The 19610-nt window shown below is 33.9% G+C and overlaps 1 protein-coding gene across 2 annotated transcripts in view; it reads left to right on the forward strand.

Annotated features, from left to right (window-relative positions):
- LRRIQ1 (leucine rich repeats and IQ motif containing 1) overlaps positions 1–19610 on the forward strand; it is a 219139-nt gene that overhangs the window by 78505 nt on the left and 121024 nt on the right. For both annotated transcript variants that reach the window (XM_072724514.1, XM_072724515.1), the window contains exons 17-18: positions 3979–4195; positions 10738–10857. In XM_072724514.1, coding sequence (XP_072580615.1) covers positions 3979–4195; positions 10738–10857 — 337 coding nt within the window. The remainder of the gene's footprint in view (positions 1–3978; positions 4196–10737; positions 10858–19610) is intronic.

The raw sequence follows: 19610 nt of genomic DNA on the forward strand, positions 1-19610 counted from the left end.
ATGTTTTTATGATGTGTACAAATTATTATAGTACAGATTAATTTTATTGAATTTTGGTAGGCTCTGATTTTATTGACTAATGTTTAATTGAAAATTAGTACATGTAAAATTATTTTTTCTTCAAATCTTTAAACAATTAAAATGAATTTTTAAGAAGAAATAAAATACCTTGCTATTCTAAAAATAATATAGAGAAAATGCTGAATAATCAGGTAATTTAATTTTTTAAAACATACCTGTTCATGCACCATTTATTTTTTTATTGATTTAGAAACTATTTAATAAGCATCTATGCAAAAATTTGAATGTATGTTCTATAATTTTCTTTGGTATAACAATCTATAAAATATGGCAATATTCTTAAGATTAATCACATAAACCCCTTCCAACTATTAAGTACTTTTATTTATTTTTTTCTTTCAACTTTTATTTAAATTCCAGTTAGTTAACATACAGCATAATATTAGTTTCAGGTGTAGGATTTAGTGATTCATAACTTATGTACAACACCCAGTGCTCATCACAAGTACCCTCCTTTTATGGTTCACCCAACTGTGAAATATTTTTAAAAAGCATATGGTAGGTGCCTGGGTAGCTCAGTCAGTTGAGCATCCTACTCTTGATTTTGCTTCAGGTCGTGATCTTGGGGTCCTGGGATCTAGCCTTGCATCAGGTTCCCTGCTCAGTAAGGAGTCTACTGGAGGATTCTCTCTCTTTCTCTCTCTCTATTTCTCTCCATGCTCACATGCTCTCTTTCTCAAATAAAATAAATAAATCTTAAAAAAATTAAAAAGCTAATGGCTTTAATTTTTTATTCAACAATCAAGATTACTTTCTACTTTGGCTTGTTAATTTTTTTCTTTTTTTTTTTTTTTACTTTTATCCTCAGTGTCAAGCCAACAAAATTAAAAATGGTTAAATTCAGCTTCTCCTGTAATAACAGGTGCTGAATAGGGCAGAATGCAGAGTATCACAGTAGCTATTCTTATTTTTCCTGGTCTTTATTCTTTTAGAAGTTGTCAGTGTGAATGGCGACTTCTTTTCCGAAAGCTATGTTAAAAAGTTTGATATGCTGACACTAATATGTATTCCCTAATGAAAAAAAAATTAAATTTTATTGAAAGTGACTCTAACACTTCCTAATTTATATTTCATCAATTTATTTAATCAATTACTTTTGCTCTGTAGGGAAGGAAAAAATAGCTTTTATTTCTACCCTTCTAAATTCTCAGCTGAAATCCCTGTAATAAAAGTTAGATTAAAAAAGAAAAGCTTGGAAATGTATTTAATATAAATTTTACATGACATGGGAGTCTTCATAAAGAAATAAAGACCTAAAGAAATAGTTAAACCTAAGCATTTTTATATTAGGTTTCATGAAAAGTAGAAGGTCATGGAAAATATGATCAGGGGAAAGAGTATGAGCGAAGCATAGTAACCTAGGAAATTTATCAAGGCCTGTTTTTCAGAGTCTTCTTGTCATCCCTTCATCTTCAGATAAGAATAGTTCTTTTCTTGGGATATAGGGAAGATACCTTTCATAGGAGGGTCTTATGGCTTGTTTCTGGGGGCGGTCAAAAAGTCCTTCCTGGACATGACATTTCTCAAATTCCTGCAGCTTAAAATATTCAGTGTGCCAACGTGGCACATTTCAGAGTGGCATATTCTGAACCCCATCAACTCCAATACTCCAGACACTGCCTATTGCAATTTCATATAAACAACATTTAGAACTTCTTATTCATGATCAGTAGAATAACTAAGTGATGATAAAACGAAGAATGAAGCACTGAAAATATAGACAAACCAAAGACTGAAAGAAAAACAGGAAAAGAAAATGTACCCACTTGCTGAGCCTTACCATTCAGTGATTTTGGAAGATTCACTGTCAGTTGTATAGGTGTTCCATAAACATGATTTACACGTGTTCTTATTCTTAGCATTATGATTTTTGCTAAAAACAAAAAAAGTTGATGGTGATGATGATGATGATAATAGTTATAACAGGAGATGTTCTTCTTAACATGGAGAACACCCTACATTCAGGAAGCCCAGAAGTCCTCTTCTTTACCTGCTTTCACTTCATTCAATGTAAAAAAGCAGTCCTCATGTTAGTGTAACTGAGGAAAATATTCCTCATCTACCTTTTCTTGTTGTCGTATCCCTTAGGAGATTTTGATGATAGTGGGCTGAGGAATTCATTCATTCAATGACTGGTTGAGAAGAAATGTGCAGTTTACAGTCAGTGAAACTTGTATGCATTTATAGAGAGATATAAGATGCTGTCTCTGAGTTTTCTTATGAATTTTCTTACAAGCCTTTCACTTGTTACCAATTTTCATATTATTTATCAGCCAAAATACCTATTAGAGTACTTTAAAATTTCCTAACTTGTTTCTGTTCAGAAGATGAAGGAATAAACTGATGATTGGACAACCGAATGCAAATTAAACCCATAGCAAAATTTACACTATGAGGAGGAAATAATTTGTTGGAATGTGATTATTTTTTCTAAGCATTTGGAGTTCAAGTAGCTTATCAATGATAGTTTATCAAGTACTTTAGGCCAGAAGTATTATCCATTAGCTGTAACTTTCTATTCATAGCAAAATAGATTGAAGACTCTCAATCTATAGGCTTTGAGCATTACGATGATGATAGCAATAGTCATGACAATAAAGGAAAATAACAATAAAAATGTTTACATCAGTCCTTTCTAATTTCCAATAAGTATATTGCTATGAGAAAAAAAAAATTATGGCCATGTCTGGCAGAGTTTATCACTCAATGCTACTTTGCCTTAAACTTACTAGTATGAGGAAAGAGAAAATTTCATTTTAATTGCCAACAATTATAAAATTATTGAAAACTGTTTTAAAAAATACAGGGGAAGGAGTATATGCAAGAACCATATCTTTATATGCCTTTTTAATTTATTTATTTATTTTTTATTTTTTATGTAAATTCAATTTGCCAACATTATATGCCTTTTAAACTGTACTCTGGAATCTGAAGAGAAATTAAGACAGAATAATTAGCATTTTGACTATATTCTGTACCTTGATAATATTCCTTAAATAATCTATCTGGAGAAAGGAAAATATAATCCAATTAGGAAAAATTAAGAGATTAAGCATATCGATAACCTACTCACTATCAGCATACATTGCTATTCAAATTTTACTACTGTTGCTGGGCAGCCTAAGGGGATATGGAGAAAATGCAGCATTGGTTGATTCAGCCCCTGAAATTGGCAAATAGATACAGGCTGGGAAGAAATTAGACTTCACTACTGGGCTTGTAAGAGTATGACTTAAGTATTTGTTATGATGAGAGACACCTAACTCTGGGAAATGAACAAGGGGTTGTGGAAGGGGAGGTGGGCAGGGGGCTTGGGGTGACTGGTGACGGGCACTGAGGGGGGCACTTGACGGGATGAGCACTGGGTGATATACTATATGTTGGCAAATTGAACTCCAATAAAAAAAATAAGTATTTGTTATGGGCAGGGAGGGAAGTGGACCTGATGGGTCCTTTCTCTTACAGTGAAGGGAGGGGGGCTCCCTCTTCTCCCAAGTCTAGTGTCTCCACTGTGAACAGGGTCACATCCTCCCTTGCCAACTCAGCATCGGATCCTCTACTTGCCCCCTTTTATCAACATCATCACTTTTCTCCCCTTTCTACTTGATCAACATACTCCATTATCATACAAAATCTTGATATTATTTCCTTCCTTAAAAGAAACAAGCAAAACCCCTCTTGTCCTCACGTCCCTCTCTAAGTTACTGGCCGATTTCTGTCCTTCAGATCTGAAGGTTTTCCACACTATTTTTACCTATGTGCCTATAGTTAAGTAAAAGACATTCTTATTATTAATTAATACTTTATGCACTTCATGTTTACAAAACTAGTTTATGAGGACCTCTCATCTACAACTGTGTTTTTATGGGTACCAAACATGTTTTCTTTTCTTAATAGAATGGCGGCTATAGTAATCCAGTCATACTGGCGTGGTTACATCGTGCGCAGACCTATTCATTTCTCTACAAGGCTGCATACTGCTGCTGCAGTGGGACCCCTGGCATCCCAGCCAAATTTTAACGTCATCAAGAATAACACTATTTTAAAGAAAGAAAAAAGAGAAAATACTGTGACTATCCAAGAACAGAGGAAAAAGGCTGCTATTCTTATTCAGGTTAGTTGTAATCTTGTGGTGAAATAGTCCTGAGAGATGTATTTGTCATCTTTCACTGGGTTTTTCTGTATAACAGACAACCCCCAAGTCTTAGTGATTTACAACTGCTGGATTTATTTCTTACTCAGGTGATATGTAGGCCGCAGGTTGCCTGTATGAGTGTCTACAATTTGGAAATACTGTTCTCATGACCAAGGGCCAGACTGACCCACACAATCATATTTAAAGTTCTGCTCAGATATGTCATTTGCCACATCTGCTAACATTTGATTAGCCATAGTAACTCATTTGGTCCAATCCACAGGTCTTTTTAGAAGCATGTTTAAAAATCTACTAAAATAATTGTTAAAGTCGTTCAAATACACATTCAGATTAAACATTCAGAAAGTAGATAGTGAATAGACTTGATTCAGCCTCACCAAGATCAGATTTTGAAATGAAGTTCAGTGTCACATTCATCTTTTTATTTATTTATTTGTCAAAAATTTTTTAGAACCTACTACTTGTCAAGCACTGTTCTGGGCTCAGGACCTATAACTATAAACAAACCAAACCATACAAGTTCTCTGCCCTCCTGGAGTTTACATTCTGATGGAAGAGACAGAAGTAAACAAATATATAAATATAAACTAAATAAACACATAAAATAAGGTCTGTAGAAATTCATGGTACTGTGCCTGAAATGGAAGATAGTAACCAAAAATTGTTTCCCTTTATTCATTCATTCAATAAATACTTCTTGACACAAAAATCTTACTAGTTCATATTCTGTTGGGATGAATGGTTAGTAAATAAGTACATTAGATAGTGGTAAGTATTAAAAGGAAATGTGAAACAGGAAAAGCAGGATAGGAGTATCAAGGAAAATTTATCATTTCAGATATGATAGAGGTGGAAGACCAGGAAAGGTGACATTGCAGTGAGAGATTAAGCCATTGGGTATCTGGGGGAAGAACATTCCAGGCAGTAGAAGATCTGATTTAGGAGCAAACTGCAGTGTTCCAAGAGCAGCAAGAAGCCAGTATGACTGGACAGTGATGGAGGGGAGAAGGGTAACACTTACAAATCATAAGTCATGGTAAAGACTTTGGTTCTTGGGGATCCCTGGGTGGCTCAGCGGGTTGGCACCTGCCTTTGGCCCAAGGCATGATCCTGGAGTCCCGGGATTGAGTCCCATGTCAGGCTCCCTGCATGGAGCCTGCTTCTCCCTCTGCTTGGGTCTCTGCCTCTCTCTCTCTCTTTCTCTCTCTCTCTCTCTCTCTCCCTCTGTGTGTGTGTGTGTGCGTGTGTCTCATGAATGAATAAACAAAATCTTTAAAAAATGACTTTGGTTCTTACCCTGAATGATATAGAAAGATATTACAGGACTCTGAACAGTGGACTCACATGGTCAAGTTCATGTTGTGATTATACTGTAAGAAGGCAGAAGTTGAAGCAGAAAAATCAGTTAGGAGCTATTATAGTAACGCAGACAATGGGTGATGGTGGCAAGGATCAGAGTGTTGCAGTACAAATGGTAAGAAAATCATATTCCAGAATATATGTTGGTTTATTTTGAGGTATACTTTGAAGGTAGAGCTGATAATATCAGTTCATGGGGGATGTGGGATAGGAGAGATTATGAGAAGTCAAGGATGCCTCCAAGGCATTGCCAGAAGCAACTGGAAGATTAGCCTTAAAATTAAGTTGCTGGCTTTCCCTATTAAACCCATAGTTTTCAAAATTATCTTTGCTATGGTTCTAATGAGTATATTCAGTATTTCAGTTGACTTAATTTGTCTCAACTGTACTCCTAAAGGCAATGCACAGGCAAAGATGTTACTAATGCCTGAATGGTGGTGGGAGTCGAGGTAGAACAATGGATTCAAGGAAACTGAAGAAAAGAAAAAACTCCAGTTACTATCTCAAAATATTGCTCTGCTACATGAGGAATAAGTAGATCATGCAGAGCAAACTCCCTCCTGTTATCAGTTGATGAGCAACATTTTTCCAGCATTAATGGTACATGAATATTAAACTTTTGCTTCATTCTCTTCAGTAAGGAGAAGTTCACTGCTTTGTGAAACAATCTAGTTCAGTGACTGACATCTCTGCTGAATGTTTTTGGTTGAGCTTCTGTGTATCTGTGACAAAAGTAAGCATAATCCAGCCTTTCTCTGTTACTTAGAACAAGTCTCTTTTGTTGTACGTCATGGTACTTAAATTCATCAAAGTCATTTCAGTTTTATTTTCTTTTCTGCTGAGTACAATCACCGAGTTTCTTAAACTATTCATATTAAAATTTGAATTCTAGTACTGCCTAACCATCCTGGAGAGCAGAGCATGATATAGTAGAAAGAACCTGGGCTTTAAAAGGGGCAAAATGGAAATTTTACGATGGATGTTGTAGAGACTGCTTTCTGTTCATCAAACCTCACATTCTCCTCCTCTTCCAACCATACAGCCACTCTAGATATCCCACCTTCCCTTGCGCTTTAGCATGGCCCTTTTTCTGAGTTCTAGCCAATACAATGTGAATGAAAGATACATGCACCACTTCCATGTCTGCCACGGACATTCCTTCATATTCATTTCCCTTTCCCATTGGCTGAAATGAAGACAGCTCCTGAGGCATTCTTGGAATGTAGGGTCGGCAAAGTCTGGGTACCTCAAACACTTTATGTTAAAGTGCTGCCCCATTATCTTTGTCAGTCTCTCAGTGTTTGTTAGGTGATTAAGAAATAAACTATTGTTTTTTGAGTTATTACACATCTTTGGATATTTTTGTTATGGTACTTAGCTTTCCCCAACTAACATAAAGGACATAGGATGGATATACCTTGAGAAATAGATAGGGTCCATTGTAAATATGTAAGAGAATGGAATTCTAGGTAGGATAGTGGATATAAAAGAACCTAGAATTTCATGTTACTGGAATAATGAGAGGTTATAGTGCAACTGGGCTACCATAACAACCAGAGAATATAGAATGAAAATGGCTGGGAAAGTGTGAAGGATTTTAACAGGAAACAAATATATAGTATGTTCTGGATGTGAGAGTTGGTCATAGTTGGAGGAAAAAAAAAAGATGTCATATATGTCTAATATAAGCAGAATTGCCACCCAGGAAATTAATTTGAATTTGTGAGAAATGAATGATGAATTAATCATAGATGGGGATTAGTTTACTGGGGAAAAGTTGAAACCTTGACAGAAAGAAATAAGCTTAGAAGAAGAATCCAAACATTTTATATGTTACCATTATTTCTCATATACTGGACAGAGATGGCTGGAACTTGAATCACTGGCCCTATGGTAGATTTCAGGGGGGAAATATCTGTTTCACACCAGAAAGACACACACTGTGTATTGTATTTTAGAGCTTTATAGAAGTCCTATCCCTGATGAATGGGGCTGGATCCATTGTGAACCACACCGAGCCAATCCTTGTCATTGAAGGCCTGAATTAAAGAGTTCTCTTTAGACTTTCTTTTCCCTAGTTCTGCACATCACCTTGATATCTTCTATAACCAACCTACCTCTTTCCACTCATAACTAGATAATTTGAAACACATCCCAGATATCTTTCTTTTATAAATATCTCAGTCTGAATTTCTGTAAGACCTATTGTTTTAAGTATTACCAAACTAAAAATTGAAAATTATTTTTCACTATCACCAAATATCAAATCAATATTCAAATTTCTTTGCTGTTTTACAAATGTTCATTTACAGATTTTTCTTGATCAAAAAATAGGTAAGGTCGTCATTCTGCCTTCAGTTTAAATGTTAAGTCTTTTAAATATATAGCAACCTCCTCTCTTTTTTCTTTGCAGTTTATTTACTAAGGAAACCAGGTCTTTTGTCCTATAGTTTTCTACTTTCTGAATTTTGCCAGATGCATTCCCATTGTATCACTTACATATTTCTTGCTCCCTTATTTTCTGTAAGTTGATGGTAGGTTTTAAAATTTGATATGATTTGCATCATTTGACTTTTTATCAAGAATATTTCTTAAGTGGTGGTGTGTATTACAGTGAGGAAGTACATAATATCTAGTTGCCTCTCTTTTTGGAATATTAGTGACCACTGATAATCATTGCCTAGATCAATTCCTGTATTAATAGTTTGCAAAATATTAGTACTCTACATATAATTGCTTCATTTATTAAATAAAATATGTCAGTAAAGAGAAACATTGTTTAGTTGACTATTTAGTTACCTTGAGGTACAGTTTATCCTGGAAAGGCAGATTAATTTCTAGATGACTTTTTTTTTTTTTTACCAGTTTTTAGATTAATGAGGTTTCTTAGCATCCTTCAGAGGTCACCATGATACGTTCTATCGTAATGTACACATAAACTTTAAAAATATATGATATATTTAATTCCATTGCAGTCTTATTCTTATTGGTGCTCAAATTGTCCCTTAATTTGGCCAAGATAGCTTCAGTTAGGCTTTTGTGACACAATTCAGTGTTTTTTAAAATTTCCCTTGCTTTTCAATGTGGTTTGATGTTTTGGGTTCATTTTGTATACATTTTGCCCCAGGCCTGGACTCAGTCATTGCTCCAAAGATCTTTGATTCCTTTAGTGGGAATAATACTTAGAGACCAGTCTGGATTTTAGGTATGCATTGGGGGTATTAGGAGTGTTGTTGCTACTGGTATGGTCATTGTTTTTAGAAACTTTTCATTGTAGTGAGTTTACAAATACATATCTTAAAGAAAAAATGTATCATAGGTTCATACTGATATTATAAAATTAAATTTAGGACTTCAGGATTTTTACTTACTTGATTTTATATTTGTATTTCTTTTCTTCTATGGAAAGTTTTGGTTCCAATGAATGACATTAATATAATTGTTCTTTTTTTTTTTCTTCCCCTTTTCACTTCCCCTTGTGTGTATGTGTGTGTGTGTGTGTGTGTGTGTGTACACGTGCACATACATAGTGGAAATTAACAAAAATCATACAAATGAGAAAACAACACAAGCTATGCTATTTATTCAGAGAGTACTGTAGCAAGGAAGTCAGCTACCATCACTTGCCTTTAGCATAGGCTCAATGGCAGGAAAGGGAATAGGAAATCTTTAGAGTGGAGAAAGAGAGAGAGAGAGAGAGAGAGAGAGAGAGAGAAAGGTCTCCAGGTATGGTCTAACTGAAGGTTTTGGAATGGGGAAGATAGAAAGTGGACAGCTAGAAGTCGGGCATATTCTGTGATTGGTTGGGAAGCATATTTGGTGATCTCTGGTTGGTCCTGAGTTAGAAGTAGGGACAAAAAAAGGGAGGCAGACAGTCATGGATTGACCAAGTCTTGATCATTTTTGGCTAATTGCTGCTGAGGTTGTGGTTTAGCTTTCTAAGCTGGTTGCTTATGAGGTTGTGAGTGACTTCTATTGTCATATATAGTCTGGCTATTGTCTATATATTCCACTTCTCAAGATATATGTTTTCTGTAATAGCAATACCAATATTATTGTTACTAACAATATGATTATGAAAACATTTAAGTTATCTTTTGTAATTAAATTTGTCTTTTGAGTATATTTCACTAAGAATATAGTCAAACAAATCTATTTTAAAGTCACTTTAAATAACTTCTGTGTGTGCGTATGCCCATAGCATGAAAACATATTTTTTCATTTCTTCAGGAATTCCTTTTTATTTCATATTTGTTTGTTTTATAATTATCTTAAGCATTTGCACAGGTTTGCACAATTCCAAAGTAAAATCTAAGAAAAGTATATTCAGAGAATTCTGGCCTCTGTTGCTGAATCTTCTATCCTATTTTCTGCCTCTATACTTAATAATTTTTAAATGTAATTTCATAAGTTATACTTTTACCTTTTAAATATTAGCAGCCACATATATATATTTAAATATATATAAGTTTCTATAATTTATATGTTTATTATATATTTATATACAGTCTTATACATACTTATTTTTTTATACTTATTGTATCCTGGAGCTCACTCACTAGCTCTTAGTCTCTAAAAGCTGCTGTGTTCTTGGAGTAATGGTTAGGAAAGCTTTCTCTACTCCAACATTACTGAGGAATTTGAATGATTTTAATTCTATTTTATGTACTTAGTTTATTTTAAAATGAAATTAGTTAATAGTTATGGGCCAGGATAGTACTTCTCTAATACGGCCATTTGTATACGTTGAAATTTTCCTAAATGTGTTAGTTTATTTTATACATAATTATTTGAAAATTAGAAAAATTGGTTTTCCTTTGTATCTCTTTCTTTTAGTTTAGAACAGGTCCTGGTGGAATTGTCAGATAATTGATTGGTTGACCTACATGTGCAGTTGAGGGAGTTTTAAAGATTCTTTTCTGCTTACCACAAGAAAAGTCTCCTGAGATTCAGAACTTTAGACATATGCAGTTGTTTAATTTATCTTACAGTTTTAAGTGTCACATAAAGTTCAAAAAACAGATTATTGAGCCATTAAACTAAGGTCTTAGATGTTTTATCTTCCTAATAGGATAACACAGAGAATCTGGTTTGTAGTTTGATCTATAACCTTGTATAACATGCTTTAAATTTTTGTTTAGGCAGTTTGGAAGGGCTTTCTTTTGAGAAAGAAACTGACAACAGCTTTAGAGGCTATTAAGAATGAAGAATCTGAAGAAGAATATGAAGAAATTAACTTAGAGGATTTTACATTTGATGAAGTAAGTACCAACTACAAAATATAAATACTGGTCTTAAATTTTTTTTAGCATACTATTTTGGATCTAAATCCATTTCTAAGATTTTTATCCTCTTAATGCTATGTTACACTTGAAAAAGTATACTTCTAATTTCTTAATATCTTATCTACTCTATAGTGTGTATAGTGTGTAAACGTGGTCATGGAATATTTACAAGAGTTTCTGGGTGCTCTCTGACTAGATTTATATAATGTTTTATCAGTTATCCTTCATTAAATATAACTCTGAGCCTATTTATGCTCTGCTTAACTTTATTTTATAGTTTTTTGTTGCCTAGAAAAATGAGACCACCCTCTTTAAATTGTTATTTAGGAATTCCATAGTAAGGTAGCACATTATACAGTCATCTATACCACTAGTTTTCTGTGGGTTCCATAGGCCTCAACCAAATTGAGCACTGTTTTATTGTATAGAGCATTTGCCTTTCAAATTCTGGTTTACCTCTCTTTGCTTTCTCCTCTTCAGACAGTTACAAACACATAAACAGCATTCAGATGAAGATGTAGAACATATGAACACCCCCAGACTTCCTCATGCATCTGTAGTATTCATATCTCCATTGTTAGAGATTAGTTTCCCTCATATTTGAACTTCCTAAAAGTGGAATAATGTAGTATGTACTCTTCTTTCACCTAATAGTATGTCTGTGAGGTTTATCTATGTTGTTGAATGTCATTGTATATATACCACTCTTTTGAAAATACCACTTTTTATCTATTATTTACAATATACCACCTTTTAAAAGTATATTCTACTATTGGAAGATAGTTGTTGTTATTTCTAGTATTACCTATTATGCTTAAACACTATGAACATTCTTGGGCATGTCTTTTGACGTGCATATTCACCTTCTTTTAGGAATAGGATTTCTGAGCCTTAACTCTTATCTAGGTTTAGTAGATAGTGCATAATGTTATTCTAAATTAATTATATCAGTCCTATCAGCAAAATATGAGGATTTCAGAGAAGCTTAATCTTCACCAGGACTTTGTATTTTCATGTCTTTTTCTTTTATTCCAGTAAGTTTGTAGTGGTATCTTATTGTTTTAATTTGCATTTCTGTCATAATTAATAATGTTGAATACCTTTTAGTGTGCCTCCTGGCCATTTAGTCAGTTTTATGACATGATCAAGTGTTTGCATATTTTTCCATTGAGTTGTGTATTTTTTTTCATATTGACTTGTAGAAGTTCTTTATATATTCTGAATACCACTCTGTTTTCCCTTGAAAATATCCTGCTTAACCTCTGGAGTTTACCTTTCCACTGTCTTTCTCATTAATTTTAATGAACAGAATGTTTCTAACACAAATTAAAAACAAAAATTTTAATTTTTGTGACCTGTAAGAAATCTTTGCTTACTCTTAGATTATTAAGATATTCTAGAAACTTTATTAACTTTCAGCATTTAAGTCCAGATGCATCTGGAATTAATTTTTGTGTATAGTATGAGGAAAGGGTTATGTTCCCTTGGATCAAATGAACATTGAATGAATGAATGAATTATTAGACTATGAATTTTTTAAATCCATGAACATAGACTGTCCTACCATTTGTGTAAACCATTTAAAATTTCTGTCCACAATGCTCTGTAGTTTTCTTTGTGGTGGTCTTGTACATTTTTGGTTAGATTTATTTCTAGGTAATTGATATTTTCTGATAATGTATTTATTTTTGTATATTGACCTCATATTCAGCCACTTTGTTGAAAGTTTATTAGTTTTAGTAGGTTATCTTTAAAGTCTTTTGTATTCTGTATATACAATCATGTCATCTGAGAATAATTAAAGTTAAAGGAAATCTTATTATGATGAAAGGGTCAATGATATAATGTCTTAACTATACAAAATATGTACGTCCTAATAATGTAGATTCAAAGTACAAGGCAAAATTTGACAGAACTAAAGCTCATTTAAAAAAACCCACAATCATAGTAGGAGATACTATTATTTTTCTGACAATAACTGATAGAATCCCTCCCCTCAAAATCACTAAGGACTAAGGAGATTTTTTAAAAAAAATATTTTATTTATTCATGAGAGACACAGAGAGAGAGAGAGAGAGGCAGACACAGGCGGAGGGAGAAGCAGGCTCCATGCAGGGAACCTGATGTGGGACTCGATCCCAGGTCCCCAGGATCAGGCCCTGGGCTGAAGGCAGCACTAAACCACTGAGCCACCTGGGTTGCCCAATTTAAAAAAAAAAAAAAAAACAATAAATAAGCCTGAAGTAACTGAGACCTTAATAGCAACATACTTAACACTCCTTTCAAGTACACATGGAACATTTCCCCAAATAGATTATATGTTGAGACACACTTCCAAGAAACAAAAAAATCAATTTCACATCAAACTCTTCCAGAAAACAAAAATAGGGGAAACACTTCACAATTAAATGCTCAAAGCCAGCATAACCTTGACATCAAAATCTAGTTTCCCTCTTTAACTAAATGCCTTAGTGGCCACTTCCTAGTATTTTCATAACTACAGCTTTCTTTTGATGGTAATTTTATAGTAGTATATATTTTTCTAACCATTCCCATTCAACATTTCTGTGTTTTATATTTAAAGTGTGACTCTTATAAGAGCATATAACTGGATTTTGTTTATTTTTATATTCTATTCTGACATTTTTTTCATTAACATATTCAGATTATTTTATTTTAATATATAAGTGGGTTTATAAATACCATCTTTGTCCTATGTGTTCTATAGTCCTTTTTTCATTTTTTATTGCCTTCTCTTATATGAATCAGGTTTTTTGTTTGTTTTTCTCCTTCCCTCCTTCATTAGCTTGTTAGTTTGTGGTTATGTTTTTCTATATGCTTCATTTCTTCTTGGATTAACATGCTTCCATCTGGTTTTATTTTCCTTCCCCTGAAGGATTTTCTTTAGTAATTATTTAACTTCAGGTGAGTTGTTTTATTGGTTGAACTGTTCTCTTACTTTAAAATTTGAAGGATATTTTCTCTAGGTATAGAATTCTAGGTAAAGTTTTGGTATTTAAAGATGCTATTTCATTAGCTTCTGACTTTCATGGACTCTGTTGAAAAGTCAGTAATAAGTCGTGTTTTTTCCTTCTCTAAAGATATCCTCCCACTCCCATTCCCAAGACTACTTTTATTTTATTTTTATTTTTTTTTCCAATACTACTTTTAAGGTTCATTTTCTCTGTTTTTCATCATTGCTATGATTTTATTTGTATTTACTCTGCTTGTAGTAAGGAGGTCATATGGCTTCTTGAATCTGTGATTTATGTCTTTCATCAATTTTGGAAATTTCTTGACCAGTTATTTTACACATATAGTCTGTTTTATTATTTCTCTCTTTGAGGTAAAATGGTTCCCAAAATATACATTTAGAATTTCTCACCATTTTATATGTGTTACTTAGACTCTCTTTTGAATTATTCTTTTTTTGCTTCTCTGTTTTAATATGAATGTTTTCTACTGACCTATCTTGTAGTTTACTAATCATCTCTCTTAAGCTATCTAATCATTTTAGCCTATATTTTGAATTCTTAATTTTAGTTATTGCATTTTTAGACCTAGAATATTTACTTGATTATTTATTGTAAATTCTGGTTATGCTGAAGTTTTCTATCATTTCCTATATTTTCAAGACTTTTTCAGTTAATTGCAACATATGGATCACTTGTAGGTTTATTTCCATTGACTGTATATCTCTTGCATTTTGAGGAAACCAATTCTCTTTTTTAGCATTCAACCTTTGATTAAGTTTCAGACATATATGGAAAAAATGTAAAGACCCTGCAAGATGTTTTCTTTTTCTAAAGAGAATTTAATTTTAATTTTGCAGGCAGATAGCACATGGGCAGAGATTCTTTTGAGGCTTGTTTTCAAGCTTTAATAAAGCCCTAATAGGGCTAATGATATTTCTGGTTTCTCTTGGAGGTTAAGCTAATATAGTGTCTTAACAAAAAGTGGCGTGTTTACCAGGTCATCCTCACCTTGCTTTTCCCTCAATTCTAATACCTTTTTCCACAGCATAAAGTTACTGAAGAAGTTTCTTCTTGGCTTTTAGGATTCTAGGAGTTCCTATTGCCCTTTGATTCTAGGTTTCTTTCCTACACATATTCTACATGGTGGCTTAGCAGTTTGGCACCTGCCTTCAGGCCCGGGCATGATCCTGAAATCCTAGGATCAAGTCCCACATCGGGCTCCCTGCATGGAGCCTGCTTCTCCCTCTGCCTGTGTCTCTGCCCCTCTGTGTGTGTGTGTGTGTGTGTGTGTGTGTGTGTGTGTGTGTGTCTCATGAGTAAATAAATAAAATCTTTCAAAAAAAATAACTTTAGGGGATCCCTGGGAGCACAGCGGTTTAGCGCCTGCCTTTGGCCCAGGGCGTGATCCTGGAGACCCGGGATCGAATCCCATGTCGGGCTCCCAGTGCGTGGAGCCTTCTTCTCCCTCTGCCTGTGTCTCTGCCTCTCTCTGTGTGTGTCTCTCTGTGACTATCATAAATAAATTTTAAAAAATTAAAAAAAAAATAACTTTAGTGCCTCCTCCACTGTGAATCATGTCTAAACTCCATCAGTTGAATGAATGTGGCTTATACCCCATGAGTCTGGGGTAGCATAGTGCCCTCTAGCACAGAGTAAAACACTCACTATCTTCCCAGGGTGTTAGCTATATAAAGATCCTTGAATACATAGTCTGGAAAGAAAGCTGTCACAAGACATGCAGAAACGGAGACCCTTGGAGTATTGTCTCCCAACATTAAACATCTATTTTATATTACTCATAATGATGAACCTCAGAAACAGTGATGAATAAAACATTTTTTGGGCCTTGAATCCACAGAGTAAAGTGATCTTTTTAAAGATCAGTAGTTTTAATGAAGTTTTAATAAACCTAGGTCTCAATTTCCTTTAGGGGGAAATATTTCCCATATAATATCTGTAATAACAAATAAATATATTCCCCATAATGTGTCTGTAATAACAAATAAATATTTCAATAGTAGATATATTAAGTCTAATATGGCATAGTGACCTACAGTGGCACTTTTGTTTTGCAGCTTTTAAATTACAGTGTAATTTTAGTGTGATTTTTTTTTACTTTTAAATTATAAAGTAATATACTTGATTTAACTTAACAAGGTTTATTTTCTCTGTTACTTAATACTGGTTAGAAGCCAACATGTAAAAAAGGGAAAAATATCTTTAAATTTAAATATTACAAGTCCTCTTATGAGTCCCTAAATCTAGAGAAAACGAGAAAAGCTAATATAAAATTATCTAGAAAACCAACCACAACAGTCAAATTTGGATTTGTTTTTGTCTCAGACCCAAGTAAAATTCAGTAAGTTAGCAGGAATAATTTTTGAGAAGGAGGCAAATGTGTCAAGCTGGGCAACTTTTAGCTCTGGAGTTCATGTTTGATCCCTACCTCAAATCTCAAATTAACTTCAAGAGTATTACATATTCCAGTACATTGTTGGAAAATAAACAAGTGCTATCTAAATTATAGACAAAGGAAAAGACTAAAGTTACATTTTGTTTGATAAAAAGAGGTACATATGGCATATGACAGCAATCTCCAAAACTATGAGCCACCATGCTTTTGCATTGGGGATGGAGGAGATGGTTTATTTATTTATTTATTTATTTATTTATTTATTTATTTTTATTTATTTATTTCTAAGATTTTATTTATTTATTTGACAGAGAGAGCACAAACCAGGGGAGAGGCAGAGGGAAAGGAAGAGAAAATCTCAAGCAGACTCCCTGCTGAGCACAGAGCCTGATATGGGGTTGATCCCAGGACCCTGATATCATGACTGGAGCCAAAGTCAGATGCTTAATTGACTGAGCCACCTAGGTGCCCGGGAGAAGACAGTTTAGAAAGTGAGATTTGAGATTCATAACATGCCAAGTTTCCAAACTCTAAGGATTCTAAGATGCTCCAAAAGTTATCAGGAAGTATTAGAAAGAACTATACTGGGGATAGTAAGAGGCAACTTGGGCAGAAGAGGAGAAAAGTGTTGGGATGGGGAGGGGATAGTGAACGGAGGAAGAACAACATCAAGTCATGACTTGTAGCATTTCTAGGACTTGTTCAGTTCTAACTGACTTGTGTCTTAGGACAAGTCTGATCCTAGTTTCATGCATCAAATAAAATCAGATAGATGGCCTGAAAAATTTTGCATATATACACCCAAATAAACACGAATGTTATTTGTAGCCCTCCTTCCTGATAGCCTTATATTCTAGATTCTCAAAATTAGATTGTAAAATAATGATTTCTTCTCTGATCAAAAGCCAAATACATGTATATCTGATCAAATGTTATATTGTGAACACAAAGTTACAGATTTATAAGTTCAAGTTCATTTTTAATATGTAAGTAAATTTGCTAGTAGTCTTCTAATAAGCAGAAAGCTTTCCAGATCCTCTGTTGTAAGTTAAAGAATATCCGAACAGAAGGTTTTCTTAAGCAATAACTATAATTTGTATAAATGTCCAGTGGTAAGCATGATATATTAATATACATTTTTAAAACAGTAGTATATTTATAATCTTGGCCAATTCCTCCTGACATTTTGAGATTTTTTCCAACATTCAAAGTACTGCCAAATATACTTGATATTAATAAGCTTGAACTCACATAAATCAGTAGTCTTAGTAACATTTTTTGGTTGTGATTGTATAATTACTAAAAGTATCTTTAACATTTTATACTAAGCCTTCTCTATGTTTCTAGAAATTTCTGAGATAGTGGTTAAATAATTGTTCTGGAATCTTATGAAAGTTTGTGACCTTGCATTGAAAAAAAAAAACAATAAAAACTATTTTCAAAGTTTTCTGCATTTCTAGATGTCAATTTAAAGACTAAATTTTTCCCAGACTTGGTATAACTTCTTTGAGAAAGAGACTTCATTAACATGTATATGATATGGCAAAGAAATCACTCTTTCTGAGTCTTTGTCCTTCTGTAGAAAGAAAATAGCTGGAGTTCTAGAGAATATAAAATAGGAGGTGGTTGGCAGGTGTTTAAAAGAAAAAATAAAAAAATTAAAAATTTAAAAAAAGGAAAAAAATGTGTGCATGTCTGTGTGTCTGTGTATGTGTGTTTACACAAGAGTGTATAAATAACTCTCCTTGTCTACCAACACTGACCCTTTCCATAATCAGTCCTCAAGTGGCACATTATTCTTTAAATTTTCTTCCAATTTTTTATTGTAGCAAGATACACATAAAATTTACCGTCTTAATTTTTAAGTGTACATTCAATGGTATTAAATACATTCATAAAGTTGTGTTAACCATAACCACCATGTAATCCATATCCAGATATTTCTTCATCCTGTAAAACTGAAACTATATAGTTATTAAACAATAACTCCTCAATCCCACTGGAGTTATAACACTCCAGTTTGAATTTATACCCTCTAACTTCAATAGTATCCCAAAACGCTTTTTTACAGCTCCATCTCTACCTCTTTCAGTTGTTGATATCACAAAATTACCTCTTTATAAACATAAACCAATAATTCCTTTAAATGCATCAGTATCTTAAATTATGTAGGAAATTAAATATGGAGTTATAAGCCAAAGTTACAATAATACTAGCTTTTAAACTAATAATTATTTTTATGTATTAGTCTCCTTAAATCATGTAGGAGACAAAAAGCAGAGTTACGAACTGCCATTACAATAATACTAGCTTTTAGAATTTCCCATGTATTTATCTTTACTGAGATCTTTGGTTTTTTTCATGACTTCAAACTGCTATCTAGTCTCTTCATTTCAACCTGCAGGACTCCCTTTAGCATTTCTTTCAGGGCAGATCTAGAGGTAATAAACTCTCTCAGCTTTTGTTGATCTGAGACTGTTTTAATTTTTCTCTTGATTTTGAAGGACGGTTTCGACAATATAAGAATCTTGTTTGGGGCACCTGAGTGGTTCAGTGATTGAGCATCTGCCTTTGGCTCACGTCGTGGTCCCGGGGTCCTGGGATCAAGTTCTGCATCAGGCTACCCACACAGAGCCTGCTTCCCTCTCTGCCTATGTCTTTGCATCTCTCTCATGAATAAATTAATAATTTTTTTAAAAAATCTTGGTTTACTGTGTTTTTCATTTTGTTTTTTCTTTTTTTAAAAGATTATTTATTTATTCATGACATAAACACAGAGAGAGAGAGGCAAAGACACAGGCAGAGGGAGAAGCAGTCTCCATGCAGGGAGCCCGACATGGGACTCCATCCTGGGTCTCCAGGATCATACCCAGGCCAGAAGGTGGTGCCAAACCGCTGGGCCATTGGGACTGCCCAGTTTTGTTTTTTTTAACTTGCTGCACTTTGAATATATCAGCTCACTGCCTTCAGGACTTCAGAGTTTCTCATAAGAAATCTGCTAATGTCTTATGAGGATTCATTGTATGTGACAAGTTGCTTCTCATTGGCTTCTTTCAAGTTTCTAACTTTGGCTTTTGAAAGTTTGATTATGGGTCTCGGTTTGGGTCTCTGAGTTCATTGTATTTCCTTTTTTTTTTTTTATAAATTTATTTTTTATCGGTGTTCAATTTGCCAACATATAGAATATCACCCAGTGCTCATCCCATCAAGTGCCCACCCATCCCATCAGTGCCTGTCATCCAATCACCCCCACCCCACCCCCGCCCACCTGGGAATACTTCTTGAATCTATATTTTGTTCTCCATTCCCACTGACATTGACTTAATTTACATTACTGTTAT

The sequence above is a fragment of the Vulpes vulpes genome, chromosome 10, assembly GCF_048418805.1.
Source record: "Vulpes vulpes isolate BD-2025 chromosome 10, VulVul3, whole genome shotgun sequence".
Lineage (NCBI taxonomy): Eukaryota > Metazoa > Chordata > Mammalia > Carnivora > Canidae > Vulpes > Vulpes vulpes.